Source organism: Triplophysa rosa, linkage group LG11 (genome assembly GCF_024868665.1).
Source record: "Triplophysa rosa linkage group LG11, Trosa_1v2, whole genome shotgun sequence".
NCBI lineage: Eukaryota > Metazoa > Chordata > Actinopteri > Cypriniformes > Nemacheilidae > Triplophysa > Triplophysa rosa.
The window spans coordinates 5,253,158-5,276,336 of NC_079900.1; the positions used below are offsets into that span (position 1 = coordinate 5,253,158).

The 23,179-nt window shown below is 37.8% G+C and overlaps 1 protein-coding gene across 1 annotated transcript; it reads left to right on the top strand.

Annotated features, from left to right (window-relative positions):
• Positions 1–433: 433 nt before the first annotated feature.
• Positions 434–22,828, top strand: tbc1d16 (TBC1 domain family, member 16). Its single transcript, XM_057347109.1, has 12 exons — positions 434–574; positions 3,176–3,382; positions 3,535–3,946; positions 9,343–9,531; positions 10,123–10,270; positions 10,657–10,821; positions 11,323–11,471; positions 14,650–14,784; positions 15,841–16,027; positions 19,268–19,447; positions 20,368–20,514; positions 21,394–22,828. Exons 2-12 carry the CDS (start codon positions 3,208–3,210, stop codon positions 21,649–21,651), a joined length of 2,145 nt encoding a protein of 714 aa, XP_057203092.1. The 5' UTR covers positions 434–574; positions 3,176–3,207; the 3' UTR covers positions 21,652–22,828.
• The last annotated feature ends 351 nt before the right edge of the window (positions 22,829–23,179 follow it).

Genomic DNA, 23,179 nt, shown 5'->3' on the forward strand with positions numbered 1-23,179 from the left:
TCTGCAATTAAGTTTGTAATAAGTAAAATTAAATAGTGATCTCTTGTTTTACTACAGTTAAAAACAATAACCCCGTAGTAAAACCATGGTTTTGCCAATAATCAATGAACCAAAAAAACATGGTTACTACATTTAACCACAAAAAAACTAGGTTTGTTTTCATAAGGGATATAACGTTTAAAAAATGTAATGTTCCCCCTTGCTTGGGTGTTACTTATTAAATAAGCTAAATTTAAAACACACATCGCTCAAGCTTAAATCATTATAATACACATTTTATTACGGTTATTACACAGTCACAATATTAACATTAGGTGTCGGAAAAACAAAACTATATATAAATTTGATCATTGTAATAAACACGGGACCAATTGCCTTACGCGCTGCATCTACTTCCGGACCGTCAGTAGGCGGGATTTAGCTAGTGGGCGGGGCTTCGTTCAGCAGCGGCATGCTGAGTGTCACCCACAAACATACGCGTCATTCAATACATCCCATGTGTAATATATGACTCGAACGGGGAGCTTCTGATGTGGACGAGCAGCAAATGTTGTGATCGTGTCTGGTACTGAAGGTAAGCTTGCTGCTTGTGTGCTTTATCGATGATTTGTGCGTTACTATGGCTGACAATATTTGAAGTTGTTTAAATGTATCGTCCCATATGGATACAGCAGTTGATATGCCTCTGTTATAACTAACATAACGGGACGGGTTTGCGCGTGTCATCTGTCCTAAAAAGGTTTATGTGATGCTTCAGAGTGGGGGAAAAGGCTTGTCGATTTAAATACAATAGTGATATAGGTCAATCGGTCCGATCAAAGGACACAACATCGGATACAGGCCCGAACAGGATCGATATGAACACATGCATGTTCTCCAGATGGGTTGCATTTGTTATGAACTTCATTTTCTGTAACGTTATAATCTGATACAGTGACGATGGGGTGTATACACACCTCATTCCTTAAGATTTTGAACTTTTTACTGGGATTATTATGGAATTTCTTATCATTTACATAATGTAAATAAAAAATAGCTTTATGTTGTAATGCAATGTAAAAAATCTACAGGGTCCTATACAGAGATCAATGTAATATAATATCTTAGTAAATTAACTACAGATATTCTTTTTATTCTTATTTTATTCTTAGAGTCTGTTTGATCGAAATATTGTGTATTCTTTATAAGGACTTTTAAGGATACGTTTATATCTTTAAATTATTTTTTTAATACTGGACTGTTTTAAGGGTTTATTCTGGAAAACACAATGCCACTATAGGAATTTTTAATTCCCAGAGCATGTTCTACAAAAAAAATGTTATCCTATGGTCTTTGGTCCCATTGGAATTTATGTATTCTTAAAAAATATATTTTGTGTTCTGTATGTAAAATGTAGATTTTATCTGACAGCTAGAATTGGATGGCTAAATATACATTGCTCTTTATAGCTGTATATAATCCTTTTACATTCTCTGTAGTTTGTGAACAGCCCATGTTATGGTCATTGTTAAGTTCATAATTTGATTTTTGGGGTCTGCTAGTATAGAATGGATTGATGTTAAATTTAAACACATACTGTTCATACAGTACATTAAAGTGAATGGAGAAGTTGTGTTGTTGTATGGATTGTCATATCAGCCGGTGAAGGAGGCTTGAGAGGTGCTGATGGGAAAAGAAACACATGCTTCTACTCGTAACACTCTTCTCAGTACACACCTCCTGACAGCACAATATCACATTTGCCTGATTTGGCCTGCATGGCAGATAGTCCAGTCAAGCCAGCCAGGATGTGGCGTGTTTATTCACTGCTGTCATGTTTGCACTGTAATAACAGTTTTATGGTATGTGTGGACTAGTTGGATTGTTCATAAAAAGGAAAAAGAATGAAATGCAACTCTAGTCTTTGAGCAACCTTACCGGACAGGTTTGCTTAAAAACAGTCATTCACAGATTGCCTGAATGCCTGAAATAGTAGGTTTGCTTTTGTAGAGGTTAGAATTAGAACATTTCTGTGGGTCGGTTGTGTTTTTTCCGAAGTTTTTTCTCTTTGCAGTCACACGCTTAGGTTTGTTATAATGTAACTTGTGAGTTGGTATTGCCAAAGTTGCCATTGCTTGTCATTATCAGGAAACTGACCTGTAATCAGCTGGAACTGCCACCCTGTAAACCAGTAGAGTAGAGGAAGTTCTGGGTACAGTGAATTAACGCAAGAAAAAAGTAAAATCACAAAACAGAAGGAAATTGAAATGAAAGTCTAGACCTGAGGAAGTGAGGGATGGTTGCAGAATGTTGCGTAATTTGTTTATGACTAGTTTTTATAAGTCTTACGGACTGGAATATACTTCTTTAATCAACTAGAATTTTGCATTTCCATGATAACATTTTAATAGAATACAATACAATACAATACAATAGAAAAGCTTTTACCGTCATTGCACATCTGTACAACAAACTTTTGTTTCACATTCGTTAAAACTCATACAACAGATATAGAGTAGACTGTCTATATCAACATATCTACATATCAATATGTCTATATCTATATAGTATAACTTATATGGACAATGCACATGTAAACAATATACAGAAAATGTCAATATTGAACGATTATTACCATTGTAAGACTCTGTCTCACAATCCAGTTGCTAAGTTCTATTTGCCCAAATCAAAGGAGCCCACCCCCATAGTGGTAATTTGGCACCTGTTTTATCAACAGCAGCTCAAAACTAGCTGACTGACAACGTTTTATTGGTTGGTTATTGATTTATGGATCTTGAACCTTACAGAACCAGTAAGAGTTTCTTTAACTGACACACTTGTACGTGTGTGTTTAAGGTGGGACTGTGTATGCTTTAGTCACAAGTTCACAACACAAATATCTGTGCAGTCTGTCAGAGAAGTAATTCATTAGATCATTTGATAACTGTAGTCATAGCAACCACCCAGAATACCCTAGCAACAACATAGAATAGCTTAGTAACTTAGTATTGTGGTGGCAACATGCATTCTTCATTTTTTACTTTGTAACTCTAATAACCACTAAACTACACTTCTCTCTTTCTCTCTCTTTCTCTTTCTCTCTCTCTCTCTCTCTCTCTCTCTCTCTCTCTCTCTCTCTCTCTCTCTCTCTCTCTCACTCTCTCACTCTGTCTGTCTCTCTCTCTCTATCACACAGAGGATGGGAGCAGTGAGAGGTCACTGGAGGAGATGTCATTCGGTCGACTCTTGCGACGCGCATCCTCCAAAGCCTCTGACCTTTTGACGTTTAACGTGGGCTCAGGGGGATCCCGGACCGTGCTGGATGGAGAGATCATCTTCTCCAAGAACAATGTGTGTGTGCACCCATCCGAAACTCTGCCTGGACTGCCTGAGCATCACCCAGGTACCACATAAACACATCTAAACTAAATCTGAAAAATATCTAAGCATATCCCTCATTATAGTTGATCAGCACAGTTCTTTTTTGTTTTTACGTGACGTTTAGAGTTGACTTGATTCATTCATCTGCAAATGTTTGACTGTGTCCTCTTTTAGGTTACCTGTGTGTGCACCTGGAGAAAGACGAGACCCTCGGCTCCACCCTCATCCTAACCTGGGTGCCCAACTCCCGCATCCAACGGCAGGACGAAGAGGCGCTCCGTTACATCACCCCCGAAAGCTCACCCGTCCGCCGCAACCCCCGCCGCCGTGCCCACCGAGGTCACTCACGCCCACCGCCCGCTCCCGAAGAAGACGAGGATGAAGATGGAGCGGAGCCCCCCTTACCCAACCAGCAGCTTTCAGAGGAGGGCGACGAAGGATCTTGCGAACTGTCTGCAGACGAGGTGAGTCGAGACAGCACCCTGGGCTCGGACTCGGACACCTTCTCCTCGCCCTTCTGCCTGTCACCCGTCAGCGAGGCTCTGGGCGAGAGCAGCAGCTCTGTCTTCTTGGATAATGAGAGCAGGTGAGAAAAAAGCTGAGAATGCTGAAATTTGTGCAGGCTATACACTCCTTAAAGGAATCGTTGCCAAACCTGCATGACTTTCTTTTGCAGAACACAAAAGAAGATATTTTGAAGAATGTCGGTGTCCCACAAACATTGGGGACCCATTGACTTTCATTGGACACAAGACATTTCTCAAAATATCTCCTTTTGTGTTTCATTGAAGAAAGAGTAACATACAGGTTTTGAACAACATGAGGGTGAATAAATGATGACATATTTGGGTAAAACTATCCCTTTGATGTTAGTGTCAGTATATCGCTGTACTTGCAAACGGATTTGCCAAAGTTATGCCTTGTTATCATCATCCAACCTTTTGAGTTGACATGGGGAGTGTTGAGCACTAAACTATGTAGAAAATTCTCGGTGAGTGTTTGATGTTACCATGACCATGACCGTGATGTTGTTACTGCACGTCTGACTGTTTGCAGTAAGAGGAGACGCTCGGAGCTTATTTCTAATTCATAGATCAGCTGAGCATGGCTTTAGTACAGCACGGCATCGTGTGTTACACTTCTGAACCCTTTCAGTGTCCTGTCATTAAGAACTGCCACAGTTTAACCAACATAGTGTGCAAAACATAGGACATGTCCCCACCACTTTTTGGAAGACATTAAGAAACGCTTGCGGAAGGTGTGTATTGTTTAGGGGTCATTAACATCGAAAACTCGTGGAAAATGTAGGATTTGCGCTTTCTCACCATCTCCCATTGCTCACACTCGTAAGTTATATTTGCGGAAGACAGAGAGCCGCGACTTCAGAAACGCGGCCAGTATAGAAATGCGTGCATCATCTGCACTCGCGGCGCTTGCTTGTGCATCCAGTGTCCGAGCACAAAAACGCAAAAAACAATGAACAAGTGACATTTTTAGTCATAGGAATAAACTGTTTTTAAGTGTAGTGCACCGCATCAGCCAAGTGACCTTCCCCAAAAGACAGTTTGGGAGCCACATACTGTGAGAGCTGGAGTCGAAAAGCGGAGCAGCCAATGGACGGAGCGCCCTCATGATAGATATGCCCAACGAGTTATTACGAGTTATAATTTATAAAAGTATTGTTTTTGTCATCTCTGTCCCCACCACTTTCAAAACAAAGTTACGCCACTGGTGCAAAAAGACTCTGTGTATCGATTATGTTTGCCAATGTGCCAAGGCCGGCATCACTGTTACTACTGGCCAGCTCTAAAAAACTAAAAGACAATTTATTCACCAGATTCATTTTCACACACCGTTTTTACTCACTTGTGTTATTTAGATCCCCAAATGGTCAGAATATTTTCTTGATTTTTCTGGTACAGTGGTTCAACAGAACTTTGTATTTCATCTGGGCACAGAAGAGGAGATCAACGTCCCCCTTAGCAAAGAAAATATATTTTCTGATATATTAATCAAGTATAATACATAATTTACTAAACTTAAAAAAAAAAAAATATATATATATATATATACTGTATATATATATATATAAATATGAAATAATGTAAAAATAATATAAAATAATGCATAAGGAATTTTGTTTTCATATATTAAGAATTATATATAATATATTTAATATATTGCTTTATATTTTCCATTATATTGCAATATATTTTTGTTTCGTAAAAGCCACTCCCATTGTAAAAAGAAAACTTAGAACAACACTTTTAAAGATTTTTGTTTTGTTTTAGAGAACAAAGAAAGCTATAAAGAGAATTTGAACGATACAAAGGTGTGTAAATAATGACTTTGGGTGAACAAACCCTTTACTACAAACTCCTTATCACAAAAATATAAAATGATTTACCTACAGCCAATGTCCACACATATTTTTTACAGTAATAGTAGCATGAAAATGAACTTAAAGGGACAGTTCACCCAAAAATAAAAATTCTTTCTTCTAAAAATTCTGTATAAAGTTTATTGTTTTGTTGAACGCAAAGAAAGATATTTGGAAGAATGTTTGTAAACAGTTCTTGGGCACTATTGCCTATCATAGTAGGGAAAAACTACTGTGGTAGTCAATTGTGTCCCAGTTTGATATTTCACATTCTTCAAAACATCTTCTTTTGTGTTCAACAGAAGAAAGAAATGAATGCAGGTTTGGAACAACTTGAGGGTGAGTAAATGATGACAGATTTTTATTTTAGGGTGAACTGTTCCTTTAAGTGGTTTCCTCATGGAACACACAAACTAGTCAAATATTTCATTTTAAACAGGTGTGGATAAAAGTATTAAAAAACTGAGGGAAAAAATACACTCACAGTACAGTGAAATGCTGTAATGCTGCTTTGTGAGCACATGGTGGAGACATTACAGGCTGTAATACAGAAGTCCCAGTGGTGTTGAGCAGGTTGGTGTTTTGGCAGTGTGAATTCTTGGTCTAATCTTCCACAGATGAGCCAATAGCAGAATCCCTCCCCCAGCTGCTTCGTTTAACATTCTGTCTCTTTAGCAGTTTCCTCCCTTTGTTATTTGGCCTGAGCTGCAGGGGTGACGCCAGGACATGAGACAGCCCATCAGAAAAATAAATATCAGCAATCTGCGATCATATTCTGGTTTCACTTCCTCTGTGTGTTTATATTTGGCGTCAGTTCCGATTTGCTAATTTTTTACGTCTTCATGAGGTTTTACTCTTTTCTTCTGGTTTGCTTGTTGTGGACTATTGCGAGGTGCCCCAAGGCCCCTCACTGTATATTGGGCCCCTATTTAGAAATGTGATTGAAAGACTTAAAAATAATTAAACGTGATACAAAAGGTGAAATCAGACTTCAGGATTAAAGAGGTGAACAAAACTGTATATGCTGCTGTTAAAACCCACAGAATCTGCTCTGGTTGAGGTCATATTTTGCTAAGGATGATGTAATTGTAATGTGTTAACAGTATTTGACAGCTCCGGCTCTCTGTGGCATGAAGCTCTTGAGGCGTTTTGTTTCTGTAAGAGCCCCTCGGGGCAGTTCCTATCCAAGTGGGTGTTCAGCCTCTCAAATAAAACCACCCTAAAGGCACACTGGTACAAGCTCAGAGAAACGCCAAATATAACAGAGATCAAGTGTCAGAGACCACCAGTCAGTGCTGAGGCTTTGCATTCCTATAATGATCATTTGAATAGAAAGTTTATTTGAAAAATACATTCATGAATGTTAAAATTTCGTAAGACCTCCTTTTGCTTTAATGAGAGTTTTACTTGAGCTGAAATCGAGTCCACAGGTTTGCGGAAAACCCCAGCTTGAATCGAGAAATTGTATTAGTTACATTACATTTATGCATTTGGCAGACACTTTTACCCAAAGCAAGAGTGCATTTTTCTCTGGAAATCGAACCCATGACCTTTGCATTTCTCTACGAGATGAGCTACAGAAATGCTAGTTTTCTAGTTTTAGTGAATTCTTACTAGTGCTGTCAAATCGATTAATCAGGATGAATCGATTCCAAAATTTGTGTTTATATAATATACTTGAGTTGACAAATAAACCGCATGTGTCCTATGGTGTGACAGGTGAAACTTAAAAAAATAACAATAAACATAATTCTCTCTAATGCTATTTTATATTATTAATGTACATATTTATGATATATAGAAATCTATTATTAACTGTTTGTTTTCTTAATTTTTTTATGTCCCAGGACACATGGTACGGTTCATTTGTCAACTATCCATTTATATGTATATATAATTGCACACACAGACATGCGTATATAACAAATATTTACATAAATACATATATATTTATATTTAAATATAATTTATATTATGTATAAATAGTGCTGTTCAACAATTAATGCCATTTGTGTTTACATAATATATGTCTGTGCACTCTGCATATTTATTTTGGTTTTATAAATGCATACAGTACATGTACAGTATGTAATTTAAAAATAATTTAAATTATATATGAATATTAATATATACAGTACATACTGTATATTAAGTAAACACAAAACTTTTATTTTGGATGCGATTAATCGCAAGTAATCGTTGAACAGTTCTATGTATGAATATAAATATTTATTACTCATCTTTGTTAAATATATATATGTATGTTTGTGTATTAATATATACATACAAATATACACGCCACACACACATATATACAGTATAAACAGAAAAATAATTTTGGTATCGATTAATCGCGATTAATCGATTTGACAGGACTCATTTTTACATATTTATTTACTGTGTCATTTTATATATCTAAATCTATAGAAAATAAGGTAAACCTTGTTTTAGCCTTTCAAAATCTTACAACTAAAAACAAAACTCTTATTTGTTTCAAATAACAAAGTGTATCTTTTTACTTCATCGTGGTATCGAACTCCACTGTGAAACTCGCAAGACGGCGAGGAGACGTCCACATATGTAACTTCACACCATATTCTCAATATCTCTGACCTGATTCACCATATGGCTTCATGTGTGTGATCCCGCTGTAATGTGCGGTGAGAAAGACCTCTCGAGTACCACATGACCCATAAACATTCAGCTCACTCAGAGTGCATCTGTGACGGAGGCCGCGTCTGCGGGGCTTTCTGGCCTGTTAGACGTGCTCTGTTAGAGTGACGAGTGTGAGAGAGACGGCGGTCCCACGGCTCGGGTTTCAGCTCTGGCTGTGTTACAGCGAGAGCCAGAGCAACAGAGAGACGCGGTGAGGGATAGGACGGAGGGCAGGAGGGAAATTGGCTGCCAGGCTGCTTGATTTGTGTCTCCTCTCGACTCCTGCCAGCACAATAACCTCCCAGCATTCCTTTCATTCCTGCTCAGCGTCTACACACACACGTATCCACACTTACAGCTGTCGTCGAGTTTCACACTGAAAGCAGTCATTTACAGTACACTGACGAATTTAATTGAGTTATTTTGTGGGGTTTATAAAAATGTGTTTGAGCTGGTTAGAAAATGCAAGCTTTGATCATACAAAAGTTAAGGCCCGTTTACACCAAGGACGATAACTATAAAGATAAAGTTTTAAAAATCATTTTAAATGTAAGAGAATAGCAGAGTCCATGCCACAGTTATAACAATATTGTTTCCAGCTGATGAGCAATAAAACATTGATAGCCAATCAAAATCCATTTGAATTTAAAGGGCTCATGCATTTAAAATAAGAAAAAAACATTGCATGCTGGTTTGGATCCGAATACAGTTATGGCTATATTTATTGTTTTTGGTGTAAAAGTGCCTTTAAAGGTATTGTTATATTAAATGTATTTTTCTACTTGACATACTAATATATCTCTATATATTTAATATATACAGTACAATTTTTTTCGTGGCTGAATATGTTTACATTTTATATGTGTTTAATTGTTGGATGATAACACTTTCAAAGCTTTTCCTTTGCGTTTTTACTTTAAAAGTATTAATAGAGATGCCTTTTTTAGAGAATGCGATGAACCCATGGCTCACTCAGCAAGCTCCGCCTCAAGTTTGGATAGCCACGCCCCCTCCGAGAGCAGCCAGTCACAGGGCGTCCGGTGGGAGGAGCAGCAGAAAGTTATGGCTTTGGAGCACCTGTGTGGGGTTTTCAGAGTGGACTTGGGTCACATGAGGTCACTGCGTCTGTTCTTCAGGTCAGTCCGGATCTAACAAGCCCCCGTGGTTGATTTTAAAACCCTTATGTGAACCCTTATTTTAATATAATTTAATAACAAGTTTTTTTATTTTAAATTGAATAGTCTCTGACTTTCTTTATTTGTTTTTACGTCGCGGTGGAGCACCTCATAAAACTGTGTTATGAAGCATCTAATGTATTCATTTACCTCCTCATATTCTTTCATTGATGTTGTTCATTTTAGAGAATTGTGTTACATATACAGTAGTTGCGAGTTCGAACTAAATCATTCATCCTTATCCTGAGGCTGCTTTTCTTCAATATATTTAAATATTTCTGTGGCATGAATAAAAATCTAGAGTAGTGTTCCCGTAGTGTGATGATATTGAAAATATGTTAAAAATCGTTTTATGAAGTGGAAAAACAAAGTAACAAATGTTATTACCAACTAAAAGTCATTAAAGTGCAAACCGTATATCATTACACTGCTTATAAACCGTGAGACACATCCTGCTCAAGTAAACGGTTTTATCCTGTAATCTCCAGGATGTGGCTTGTGTTTGCTGTGTTTGTTCAGACGGCTCTTATGAAAGTGTGTTTGTTTGTTCAGCGATGAGGTCTGCACCTGCGGACAGCTAGTTATCGCCAGCAGAGAAAGCCAGTACAAGATTCTTCACTTCCATCACGCCGGGCTGGACAAACTGGCCGAGGTGTTTCAGCAGTGGAAATGCTGTCGAGAGACCCAGCTCAAAGACCAGGTGTGAAGAATCTACCATACGATATTCATATTATTATTTCACACATTTACTGTATATTCATGGCACAAACTCTTATACAGTATGCCGTGCACATCGTTCATGTGTCGGACGCTACATGGAATTTGCAATTTAAATGAAATTGGCTTTGGGAGGAGAGATTTATATTTAAAAGACTTCATACATGATCAAATGAATGTATTCTTCACATAGGGCCGGATGTATAAATGTTGCGTACACACAAAATGAGCATTAAAATGTTTGTACGTAATTCTCTATGCAAAAAATGTGCACACCGATTGAATAAAATCTGTGCAGAGTGTTATGTATACAAATTTTAGACTCGTTCATATGTTTGCCATTTTGTTTCTTGTTCACCTTCCTCTCAGGTGTCAGATGAGAAATCCTGCATGCAGTTTTCTATCCGCAGACCCACCTTACCCTCCGCTGAGATGCATCCTGAGGAGCGTCTGTATCGCCGGCTGGACGTCAGCTCCTGGCTCCGGCATCTCAACAACAGCGGCCAGGTGCTGGAGGAGTACAAGCTCCGCAAGGTCAGATTTGAGTGACTGACAGCTGTCGATCAATCTTAAGAAGAGAAACATTACTGGGCACCAGCACGTGCTGCTTGTTTTCTGTCGTCTAAACCAGACCTGAAAACAACTTCTAGTTAAACACCAGCTTGGCCAGAGCCCGTGTGTCCTGTACTCTAAACCAGCATTATTTGAAGGGTAGTTCACCCAAAAATGATAATTATTTTATGATGTATTCACCCTAATGTCATTCCAAACCTGTTTGACTTTCTGTCTTGTGCAGAGCACAAAAGAAGATATTTAGAAGATGTTGGTAACCGAACAACATTGGAGCCCATTGACTTCCATTGTATGAACACAAAACCAGACATTTCTCAAAATATCTTCTATTGGGTTTCAAAGAAAAAAAGTTACATAAAAGGTTTAAATGACATTAGAGTGCATAAATTATGACAGAATTTTTTTATTTTAAGTTCAATCTTTGATCAGATTCTCTTTGATCAAATCTCTTTGCTCTTTCAGGCAATTTTCTTCGGAGGCATTGACCCGTCCATCCGTGGTGAGGTGTGGCCCTTCCTACTGCATTACTACAGCTATGACTCCACCTCTGAGGAGCGTGAAGCCTGGAGACTTCAGAAGCGTGTGGAGTACCAGGAGATCCAGCAGAGAAGGTTAGAGACTCATGGCCAAACCAGTCTAAAACCTTCACCTTCAGACTAAAGTGCTTCCAAGGCTTCAATACTTTTATATTTATCAAGTACAATGTTTTTTTTCATCAATCATCATTTAGTCAAAGGTTTCTTTCACAATTACATTTATACTTTTAGCAAACACAAATATTTATTTTGTAAAAATTTAAATTTAATACTTGTTTGATGCAAACAAACTTTAAAGATGGTTTCATTGGACGCACACGCTGCCCCCGATCAATGTTTGGTTATAATATAAAAAAATATTTTTGTATTTATATAACTTTAAAATGTATATTAATATTTTATTGTATATAAATTGTATTCAATTAATTTAAAACTACTCAACGGTTATTCATTCATTGCGGAGGTCTACCGGAAGTTAGGGCCACATAACGTTTGTTTATGTTGGTGCCACTGAAACCCTCCATTGACGGAAAAATGCAATAAACTAATTTTAGACATACTGTATATAGGTTATTGTTTAATGCCTGTATCTGCTGTATAAGGGCTGTTGTTCGTTTACTCTAAAGGGGGTCGCACACCGGATGCGGAAGTGCCGAGCCGCGCAGCGTCGCGTCTAGGACAACTCTGTTATTAATGTGGAAAAATCGAGGTTTTCTGTATTAATGCGCTGTTTTCCCGTTATTCCCGAACACATAAATGCATCTTGCAGCTTATGGTGAAGTCAGTGTGTACATTAAAGATGATTTCAGTCAAATAACATCTAATTTAATGTTTAATTATGAGAGTGGTGCGTTGAGTCGCTGCAGACACCATCCTGAGTTCATTGCCGATCATTGGCGCAATGAATGTATTGGAATGTAACGTTCAATATAGCCGCTCTAGCGAAGAAAGCACCGCCTTCCAGTTAAAAGACCCAATCGTCACTCGATAAAGACTGACGATTCTCTGGGGCGGGGCTCTTGTGAGGCGCTTGCCAGCCTGTGTGCATGCGCAGTCGCGACTTCGAAAAAGGGGATTTTCAACGCAATTTGAGTTTAGCAAACCAAAGTTATGGTACAGTCCATATCAGGCTTAATCATTGATCGGAAATATGCTATTTAATTGTGATTTTTAGGAATATCTGTCTTCCACCATTCAAGGTGACAGGACCGTTGTCTTGCTATGACGTAAATAGCTGCCCAGAGGCGTTGCAAACATGCCGAGTTGCACGACTTTGGTTTAACTAGTGTTACGTCTATTGTAGACTAGTTAAAGTGGTATCTTATTGTTGACAGCTTGAACGTTTCACACAGACTTCCTTTATTTTTCCAGTATTCAAAATATTATGACACATATATAGCTATTAGATGTTGCACGTAATTAGCTGATTATTATAGCATGCTGTTTATAAAATGAGATATTTTAACTGAGATACGGTCTACTGAATATAAACGGAGGTCATTTAGCTGGATTAGCTGGAAATCTGTACCCACTTGCTTTTGTTGCCATTGATTTTTGTGTTGAAATCTTATGAAGACCTTTTAAATGGCTGAGAGTCTGTAACATTTGACTGGTGATAGCGTTTTTTTCCTGTGTGTTCAAATTTTGCACGCCTTTGTCACTGAACAACAAATCTCCTAGTCGTAAATTGGTTGGAAGGAATTTTTCTGTTTGTTACATGGCTGTTTTGCAATGCTAATGACAAACGTGGTCTGTTTATAGATGAATAAAAGCCTCTGTGGGATTTTCTAGCAACGACCGTAACCGATCGATAAATGTGTGCAGATGTAAACACTCTGTGGTTCACCTGAAACAATTAACTCCACCATTACATTCATTGTCAGGCCATTAATAGAGCACTTAAAAGACTGATGATCATGTTTCACAACGCTGTCAAAGATCAATCCAGCACCTTACTCCCTCTAATATAGTCATTGCCACAACGTAAAACAGTGCTTTTAAAAATGGCTTCAAAGAAAAAATATGTGTTTTCTTATTGTACTTTAAAAATAGTAAAAAAAAACAATATTTTATTTTAGCATCTTCAGCGTATGCAATCTAATTTTTAATAAAAACAATATTTAATAATAATTTGTTTAATAAAATATCATTAATAATTAACAATTTATTTAAAATTAATACAAATTAAAATAACATATGTACATATAATAATATTTAATAAAACATTTTTACTTCATCTTTTTTTATATTGAAATAACTATTTTGATTGAAAAATAATTTATATTTTTATTCATACATTATATTCAAGCAAATGTCTTAAGATCAAAAGGTTTGTAGGTCAAAAGAAAACACACGATACAGAAAATGTACTGAAAATGAAACTTAGCTTTTCATTTTTCAGTATAACACATCAGATTGTACTTCTGTACAATTCTCTGAACATATTTGTCTGGTAAGACGAAGTACAACACTGATACTAAGGTACATAAATAAATATCATCGTTTAGTACCAATAAATATAAGTACCAGGGAACATCCGCAGGTACACTTCCATTATACATTTTTTTTATTAATATACTTCGAAATATGGTTTTCACTTCGTTGCAATTACATACAGTTTGATCTATTTTGAAATATTTATATGATAATAAAAAGGTGTGGGGGGAAAAGTAGGGTATTTCACTGGCCTAACCGAGGCATTGAATTAATGCCAACACTTTTCACCTCATGCGGTTATTTATTTGAATAATTGTTAGGTTGATAGTGTTTATGTAAAGAGTGATGCTGAGCTTTGAGTCTAAGCCTCGTGGGGCCGGAGAGGGAATCGGGGAGATGTGGGAATAAGTTCACACAAACACAGGTCTCGAAACCCTTACATGAAGTTGCATCAGGTCTGGCATTGATTCCAGAAAACAGTGTTAATGAAATCCCACCTGCTTGTTATGAGAATGTCTGTAGCCACAGGGACCACCAGCTTTCAGGACGGGAATGTTAAGCTGTTGAATATGGCGTTTCATGTTCCATTCTGTTCTGCTTTTGTTTCGTTGTGTTTTCTTATAATGTGTCTGTTCTGTTTCTCAGTAGTTCTGTTTTGTATTCTGTATAGATTTTTTCCTTGATCTATTTGTGGCGGGTGTTTGTTTTATTTTAATGTTATTTTAAAGATCTGATCTGCTCTTGAATTAGATTTTCTCTTTACCGCGCTTCATTTTTGTTGTAGTTGATCTCTTTTGGTCTTTCATTCTCTCCGCAGGTTGTCCATGAGTCCAGAGGAACACAGTGAGTTCTGGAGGAAGGTTCAGTTCACTGTTGATAAGGATGTTGTCAGAACTGATAGAAGCAACATGTTCTTCAGGGGCGAGAACAATCCCAATGTCGAAATCATGAGGTTAGAATCTTTCATCTGCCCATTCTTGACGTCCATTTTCAAACAGAAAAAGATGTGATTATTTTTACAATCTTCAGGTTGACAAAAAGGTGCAACCACAGTCTTTGGCAGCAGGAATTCTTCAAGAAATCCGTAGTAGTACTTTTCAAATCATTTTTTTGTCTTTTAAGCGCTATCGTTAATGTTTCATAATTTAATACCTAACAAATCTTTTTGTGTTGCTTGAAAAGTGTATTTGTGATATCTTGAAAATAAAAACTTATATTTAATATTTGGGGATTTTATACATAGGGCTTTGCAATATATTGAATGTTAGGTATTATTGTTAGAGAGAACTGTGCTGTAGATATAAAAATATGAATATCTATTATTTTGGATAATTAAGATTAAAACGGCACCAATAGGCAATTTCACGCCCATCTTTACATTTTACAAATAGCACAACTCGTCAATACCAAAATGATGACAGAATCATGTTTTCTTGAATTGGGGCAAAATAATTTTTTATTTTTTTTATTATTCCACAAGTTTGGTTTTCATTGTGAGGACCCTCTTGTGTATGATGCACCCCTTTGTGCCCCCCCCCAAACGAGGATTTGTAATCTGAAATGTACAATATTTTAATTAAATTTCAATAAATGCTAAATTATACAGTGCTGGAACACAGAATTTATGATCAATTCTAAATTTGATAAATTGCCATAAAACCGTTGTCCCCTGGTGCCATCTTAGGCCCTCCAGTTCTAAAGCAAAATATCTAAAGCATCATCAAAATTTGGAAAGATATCGAGATATCAAAATTGAGGTATATTGCTAATACATTGAAAAACAATGGAATTGTCCTTTGTGTTTAGATACCTTAGCAATTTCTAAAATGCCTAATTCATCTTTTAAATCAGTCATGGCTATTTCAGTTGACAGGTATTAAATCTAAATCGTTTTATTCAATAATAATTATTAACATCTGCTAATTTAGTTCTTCTCCAAAAGTCTGCTTTAAAGTTTCATACGTGATCAAACGAAGGTAAAAAAAATTTTCCTCCGCTTGTCTTTTAGACGAATCCTGTTGAACTATGCCGTGTTGAATCCGGACATGGGCTACTGTCAGGGCATGTCAGATCTGGTGGCCCCTCTGTTGACAGAGATCCAGGACGAGAGCGACACGTTCTGGTGCTTTGTGGGTCTCATGGAGAACACAATCTTCATCAGTTCTCCCAGAGACGAAGATATGGAGAGACAGCTGGTGAGAATTTCTGGAAACACTGTGACACTGTGAGGAGAATTAAAGTGACATTTTTTCTCAGCAAAGGTACCATGGATTAAAATATGGATGACTACGTTCTCTTTAGGCAAGGCAAGTTTATTTATGTAGCACATTTCATACACAATGGTAATTCAAAGTGCTTTACATAAAAATAATTAAAATAATCATAGAAAAGTAATTACAAAAAAAAAACAATTTTTAAAAACTTAAAAAATGATTTAAAAATTGATTTAAAGTGAATTAAAACAGTTAAGAATAAAATGAATAATAACAATATGATTAATATAGCTCTAAGCAGCGATAAGGGGCCAAGCCCCCCAAGGCGCCGCAAGCGCAGCGCTCGCAGAGTAACGAGAGCAAAAAAGGCAGAAAGAGAACATACGTGAAAACTGGACAAGTCGAGAAGAATCGACGAAAACAAACTCAAAGCACACAATTTACACACAAGCACAGAACATGTCCACAGCCGGATTTGAACCGCTGACCCCAAAGACTCAACGCCAGTGACTTACCGAGTCACGCCAGTGGCTTACCGAGTCACGCCAGTGGTTTACCGAGTCACGCCACTGAGCCGACATCCCACAACAGGGCTACAGAGCAAAGCTGATAGAGGTGTAAGTAGCGATATGTAACAATTAAAAAAGTTGCAGCTATGACAGCGAACAGCCACAAGAACAACACATACGTGAAAAACGGATATGTTTAAAGAACAACCGAGAATGAAATCACAACGCACACTTCATATATACAAGCAAAACACGTGCCTCTCGGGAATCGAACCCACGACCTTGTGGTCTCAAGGGGTGCGTTTCATTAGGTTGAGCCACTCAGTTGACTTGAAACACCCTGCCTGCCGAGGAGAGCTTTCAGAGCTTCAAGCATCGACATAGGCCAATACCCGAAGGGGCTGAGATGACACAGTAGAACATAAGTAACAGAAATACAGTGTACAGGAGAACCAGATGTCAGAAGTGACAATTAAAGCAAGAGTATCAAGTTGTACAGAAATGCACAACACGAGATTCAAACCCACAACCTCACGGACCAGAGGCTTGCGGTTTATCAGGTGTGCCACTCAGTTGACGTGCTAGACCCAGCATCCCAATGAGAGCTTTCAGAGCTTCAAACATTGACATGAGCCAATCCCCGAAGGGGCTGAAACGAGAGCGTACAGCAAAATTAACAGAAATACAGTGCACAAGAGAAACAGATATCAGAAGTGACAATGAACGCAAGAATATAATTTTTGTATAGTAATGCACAACACGTTACATACGGTCAGAATAGTTTAATACGAGAAAGATACAATGTCACAGGCACAGTCAACTTTGCAGAGGTATTTCTCGAAAAATGGCCCCAGAAATCAAAAATCAGTTTGGCCATTTCTGTGCGGCCTGGTCCAAAGATCATTCGAGCGGAGCTTGGAAAAAATTAGACCACTTTTGTCAAATGAGCAGCGACAAAAACGTTTTTCACATGATTTACAATTATTTGTGAACCGAATGTTAGAAAATGACAAACGAGGCATCAATGGAATCGGCACGGACCAGTAGAAATAATGACCGTCAGAAAACAAATGTCAGATAAAGTGTTCAAGAGTTGTAAGCAATTATATTAAAAGCGTCACATCTCATGAACGATAGTTGGCACTGTCTTGAAACTTCAAGGGTACGTTTGGGACTGTAATTCGATGACGTGTGTCAAATTTGGTGCCGATATATCATACAGTTCAAAAGATATCTAGATGAATTACAAATGGCGGACAGGCCGATCATCCGATCGTGTTAGAATCGTAATCATACGATCCAACATGGCACGAGGAATCCGTGGACACCGAGATATCGATTTTCTGACAAACATTTCAAAAGTTACGAGCATATTTTTCAAATCCCACGACCCATAGGTGGCGCTGTTCCCCATTTTGGCAAGGACCCCCAGTCCGAGGTGCCAATGACACCTACCAAGTTTCGTATCAATGAATCGAAGATTGGCCGAGCTACAGCCTCCAATACATTTTTGGGTCAACTTCGAAATGTTTGTGACCTCATAACTTTTGAACAACTGCAATTCCGGAGCAGCACGTCTGTGCGGCTCAATCCAAAGATCGTCTTGGCGATTTTTATGACAATCGGTCACAATTTCTAGGACTTGCAGCGGAAAAACGCAATACTGTACTTTTCAAGATGGCCGCTACGGTAATGGGCGGATTCTTATTGTAACGCATGGAATGCGATGAGCGTGAGGAGTGCATGACATGTGCCGAGTTTAATTTCTGTAGATCAATGAGTTCAAAAGTTACAGCCATCTGAAAAGTGAGTTTTTGAACGGCTGGTGCAGCTGTAGAGTGAGTGCTAGGGCCCCCATAATTGGTCACATGACTATTGAGGACCACCACTACGAGTGTGCCAAATTTCATCATTTTCCTACCTACAGTTCATAGGGCTGCCATAGACTCCCATTGGCAAAGAAGAAGAATAATAATACCCCTAATAAGAATATTATAAGAAAAATATTAATATGAAAGCTCTTTTATAGGGGTGTAACAATATATCGTGACACAATATATCGCGTTACAAAACTACTATGTATTGTGCCGGTATGGCCATTTATTTTTACCTGATATGACGTATGTTTAATCCTTTTGGTTGAGCTGCCAACAAGTGACCTGCGCCAACATATAATGTTTGATGATTTTTTACGTCTTACCTTTTCTACTATTTTAAGTTCTCTTTGGGTTTAACTTTCTTAATTGCTTTCTTAAATAAAACATTTTTTTTTTTTCAGTGTCAGATCTATTCAGTTGTTATTAATATAGGCCTACACACAGAATGTTCAGTTAAACCTTGAATGTTGTCAGTTCTTTAACAAAAATAGTTTTTAATGTACATAAGTGTAACGCTATCGTATCATAAACTCAATATTATGTTTTTTATCAAATCGTGAGCTGAGTGTACCCCCTTATTTCAATGTTAACGCAACTTCGATGTAAAGAAGCGTTGTTCAACCCAACAACTTTGCTGTTGCTCTGTGGTTAGAGCATGGTCGCTAGCAGCGCCAAGGTCATGGGTTCGATTCCGGGGATATACAAATGTATAGTATAATGCAATGTAAGTCGCTTTGGATAAAAGCGTCTGCCAAATGCATAAATGTAAGTGTAACCTCCTGTTTGCCCACATAGAGAAGCATTACAGGTTTGTGTGTGTTGTTCTGTATGTCTAGATGTATCTGAGAGAGCTGTTACGGCTGATGCTGCCACGGTTTCACCAGCATCTGACCCGGCTGGGTGAGGACGGACTTCAGTTGCTGTTCTGTCACCGCTGGATTCTTCTCTGTTTCAAGCGCGAGTTTCCTGAAGCAGACGCACTGCGCATGTGGGAGGCCTGCTGGGCTCACTACCAGGTACATCCGTACTGCTGATCTCAGAGCAGCTGAGCTGTGGTCGGATCTTCTTGCAGAACACTTAGAAGTTTGTGGTTTATGTTTATAAGCGTTAGCTGGAAAAAGATTAAAGGTTAAATCCGGAGAAGAAGGTTAAATCCGGAGGTGAAATGAGAGCTTAATGCACCAATGTTGTACAATGCTCGAATGTACAGTGTCACATATATTTTATACGAAAGCATACCGTTAATAAATGATGAAAAATGAATAAATATTGACATCAAATACACAAAATAATGAGATGTTGCCATGAAAGAGAACTTTAATGTGTTATTGTAGAACCTCATAGGTGCAAGTGTGCATTTCCTCTTTTTGACTTCCTTTCATTTTTTTCTGGTGAATTTTAGAGCAGTCAGGGCAATTCCTTGAAAGAATTGTACAGTATAATAATGGATCAAATTATAATCACGATTGTTTTCCTCACAGTTTTAATCACGAGTAGTAAACATGTCAGTCACCATGCACTGAACAGTGCATTAGCAGTGTAAAGATCGTGGGTTCAAAAAATGGTATACTTTAAATGCCAAATGCATAAATCCAAGATTGTCGGACAAAACCGTGGAATGTGCTAATTCTTATCCATTAGATAAACGTATGGGTGCTCGTGTGGCTTTAAAGATCTCCGCCGAGTGTCTAATGAAGATGAGATGCTAATTAAAAGGCTTCCACAGAATCCATTTGCATATTTTGGCATGCAAATAACAAGGTGATTTCGGGGAGCAAAGTGGTTTGCCCCTCATTTGCATGTTGGCATTTACTGCTCTGTAATTGGCTCCGTTTGCATCTGGCCTCTTCGAGATTGGCCGGAGTTACACGAGCCAGCGTTCTATTGGCTGTGTCCGCTGATGCTTTTCTATGTTTGCATGTATGTTCTTTGCCAGACGGACTATTTCCATCTGTTCCTGTGTGTTGCCATCATCGTGCTGTACGGCGATGATGTGACGGAACAGCAGCTCGCCACGGATCAGATGTTGCTGCACTTTAGTAACCTCTCCATGCACATGAATGGAGAACTGGTGCTGAGAAAGGTATAAACGCACACACACTCAGAGGCGCTCATGGTTATGTATGCTGTAGTCTTTGTGTCACACAGAGGTGATGAGCTCCTCACTGCTGCATACAAAACATGTGCTTTCTCACAGCAACCGTTTGTGTTCCAAATAAACTCAATGATATTTTATTAAAGGAACTGTCAAGTTTTTTTCAAATGTATACCATATTTCATGATTTTAATTTTTCACTATAAATCACCCTTTACACTATTTTTGCCACTGGGTTTTGCAAATATCTAACCGATAAAAAGTAGTGCTCGTCAACTTTGACACTACACAGTATATAATCATTAAAAAAGTACAGTGTTTTTTTTCCATTTCCTGAAAAACAGCAAATTTGGACATCCAAGGTTTTGGAAGGACAGCGACCATATGATACATGACATGTTTTCAAAAGCCATTCAATAGTTTTATTAGTAAATTTAAAGTCTTCCTCTCTTCACTAGAGCAACTTTTTATTCAAAAAATGAAACTAAGATTTCAATAACATATTTCTTAACATTAGCAATTTTTCATAATGATCTTTTTGTTGTACAATGTACATACAACTTGTTATAGAACTGACAACATTCAAAGAAAGAAATGAAAGTGAATGATATTAACATTCAATTGAGAAAAGCAGTAACAGCACAAAATGACATAAACAAAAGTTTATATATGTTGACACAGATCACGTGTTGGGAACTCAACCAACAGGATTAAACTGACATCATATTGTAAAAAACTTGGCGTAGCTCTGCAATACATATTCTAATGTTGTTATTTTGCGATAGATAACGTTGACCAAATATGCATCAGTTTTGCTTGATTTAATTCTGTTTTTTATGCCGTTTCTCTCACCATCTCTAATTCCAGGCACGTAGTTTGCTCTATCAGTTCCGCCTCCTTCCCAGAATTCCCTGCAGCTTACACGATCTGTGTAAACTGTGCGGGCCCGGAATGTGGGACAGCCGCTACATCCCTGCCGTTGAATGTTCCGGAGAGCATCCCGACTCTCAGAGCTGCCCCTATGGAGGCACGGCCACCCCTGACAGCCCACCCTTACCCAGTCCCAACGAGGGCAAAAGAAGCTCCAAAACTCGTGACATTTTCACGTTCCGCAAGCACTCTTGACTCGGGGAGTCGCTGGAACTTCAGGACTTTATTCACTTCATCAGAGATTCAGACATCAGGTGTGAAAAACTGCCTTTGCCATAAAATCCTTCGGGAAGCAATGTTGACGTCCTCCTCCGGAACGTCTTTGTAAACTTGTGAGGTGGAACCGATTGGATTATGTCATTTCATCAATAATGCACAGGTACAATAATAACAGACAATTTTCATCCATCTTTCATGAGACCACATCGTGCGGACTGACATCGAGGAATATTTTGGTTTGTTATTTTTTGGTTTGTTAATATCTACTGTGTATGCATGTGTGCAATGCCTGCGTGTGGTATGTTACCACAGTCGAAAGGAAGTCATTGCTGGACATTTTTGGTTCATTCATCACGAAGCTGTTCAGTCGATGGCCAACGGAAAGGTGCACTGTTATCAGGAGGTCTGTGACATCACAGCGTTATTGTTTTGATATCATACCATATATGCCTTTCATATCCTCACAATAAATATTATTATATATGCGCAGGAGATGATTTTCTTTTTATCATGAACCAGCCGCTTTGAGAGCAAGTCAGCGTAAATCACAAATCTGCGTACACGTTTCTGGTCTTATTGTGCATTTTCAGTTATTCTGAAGCTAAAGAGACAAATAACCGTTTATGATGTGGTTTAGGCTGCTGTTGTAGGTAATAGCTCAATTTTATTTTAAAGTCTTTCCAAGAGTTGATGTGGCTTAATGTACTAAAGGTCACGACAATAATGGCAAATAGTGAGATGACAATAGATACGTTGAGATGCAAAACTTGACCTTTCTAGTCTGCAATGCTCACATTTTACAATTCAGTCAATTCCCAATGGATACAATGCTTTCCTGTTTTCTTTTTGAATCAGTTTTGCTATAAAATGCATAAGGAAAGAAAAATAGGTTGAATACAGCAAGCTCATTAATTATGAGGCTCGTGAATTATTTAAAGTTGGGTATTGTTTGGAATTGGAGAAAACAAAATAAAAGTATGAATGTTTTTACAATAATTTCATTTGTCACTTTATTTATTTGTAACTTAATAATAAGCTATAAAATTTTAAAATATAAAAATAAAAACTGGCATTGCAACCTTAAATTTTCAAGTGTAATCAAATTGTCTGTACAAGTCATTACAACTCCGTTGAATTCACCCAAAAATGAACATTTTGTCATTATTTACTTACTGTACCCTCTTGTCATTTATTTTGATATTTTGATGAATGTTGGTAACCGAACGACGGCAATACCCATTGACTTCTATTGTATGGACACAATACCAATGTAAGAAAATGGGTACCGCCAGGGGCGGTCTGGCCCTGGGTACCGCCGTTGTTCGGTAACCAACATTCTTCAAAATTACAAGATTGTTTTGTGTCCTGCAGAAGAAAGAAAGTCATGCAGGTTTAAATTAACAAGAGGATGAGTAAATGATGACAGAATTTTTATTTATGTGTGAACTATTACGTCGAATCTCAGATAACTTAGCCTATACATAAAAAAGTTAAAATTCAGTTG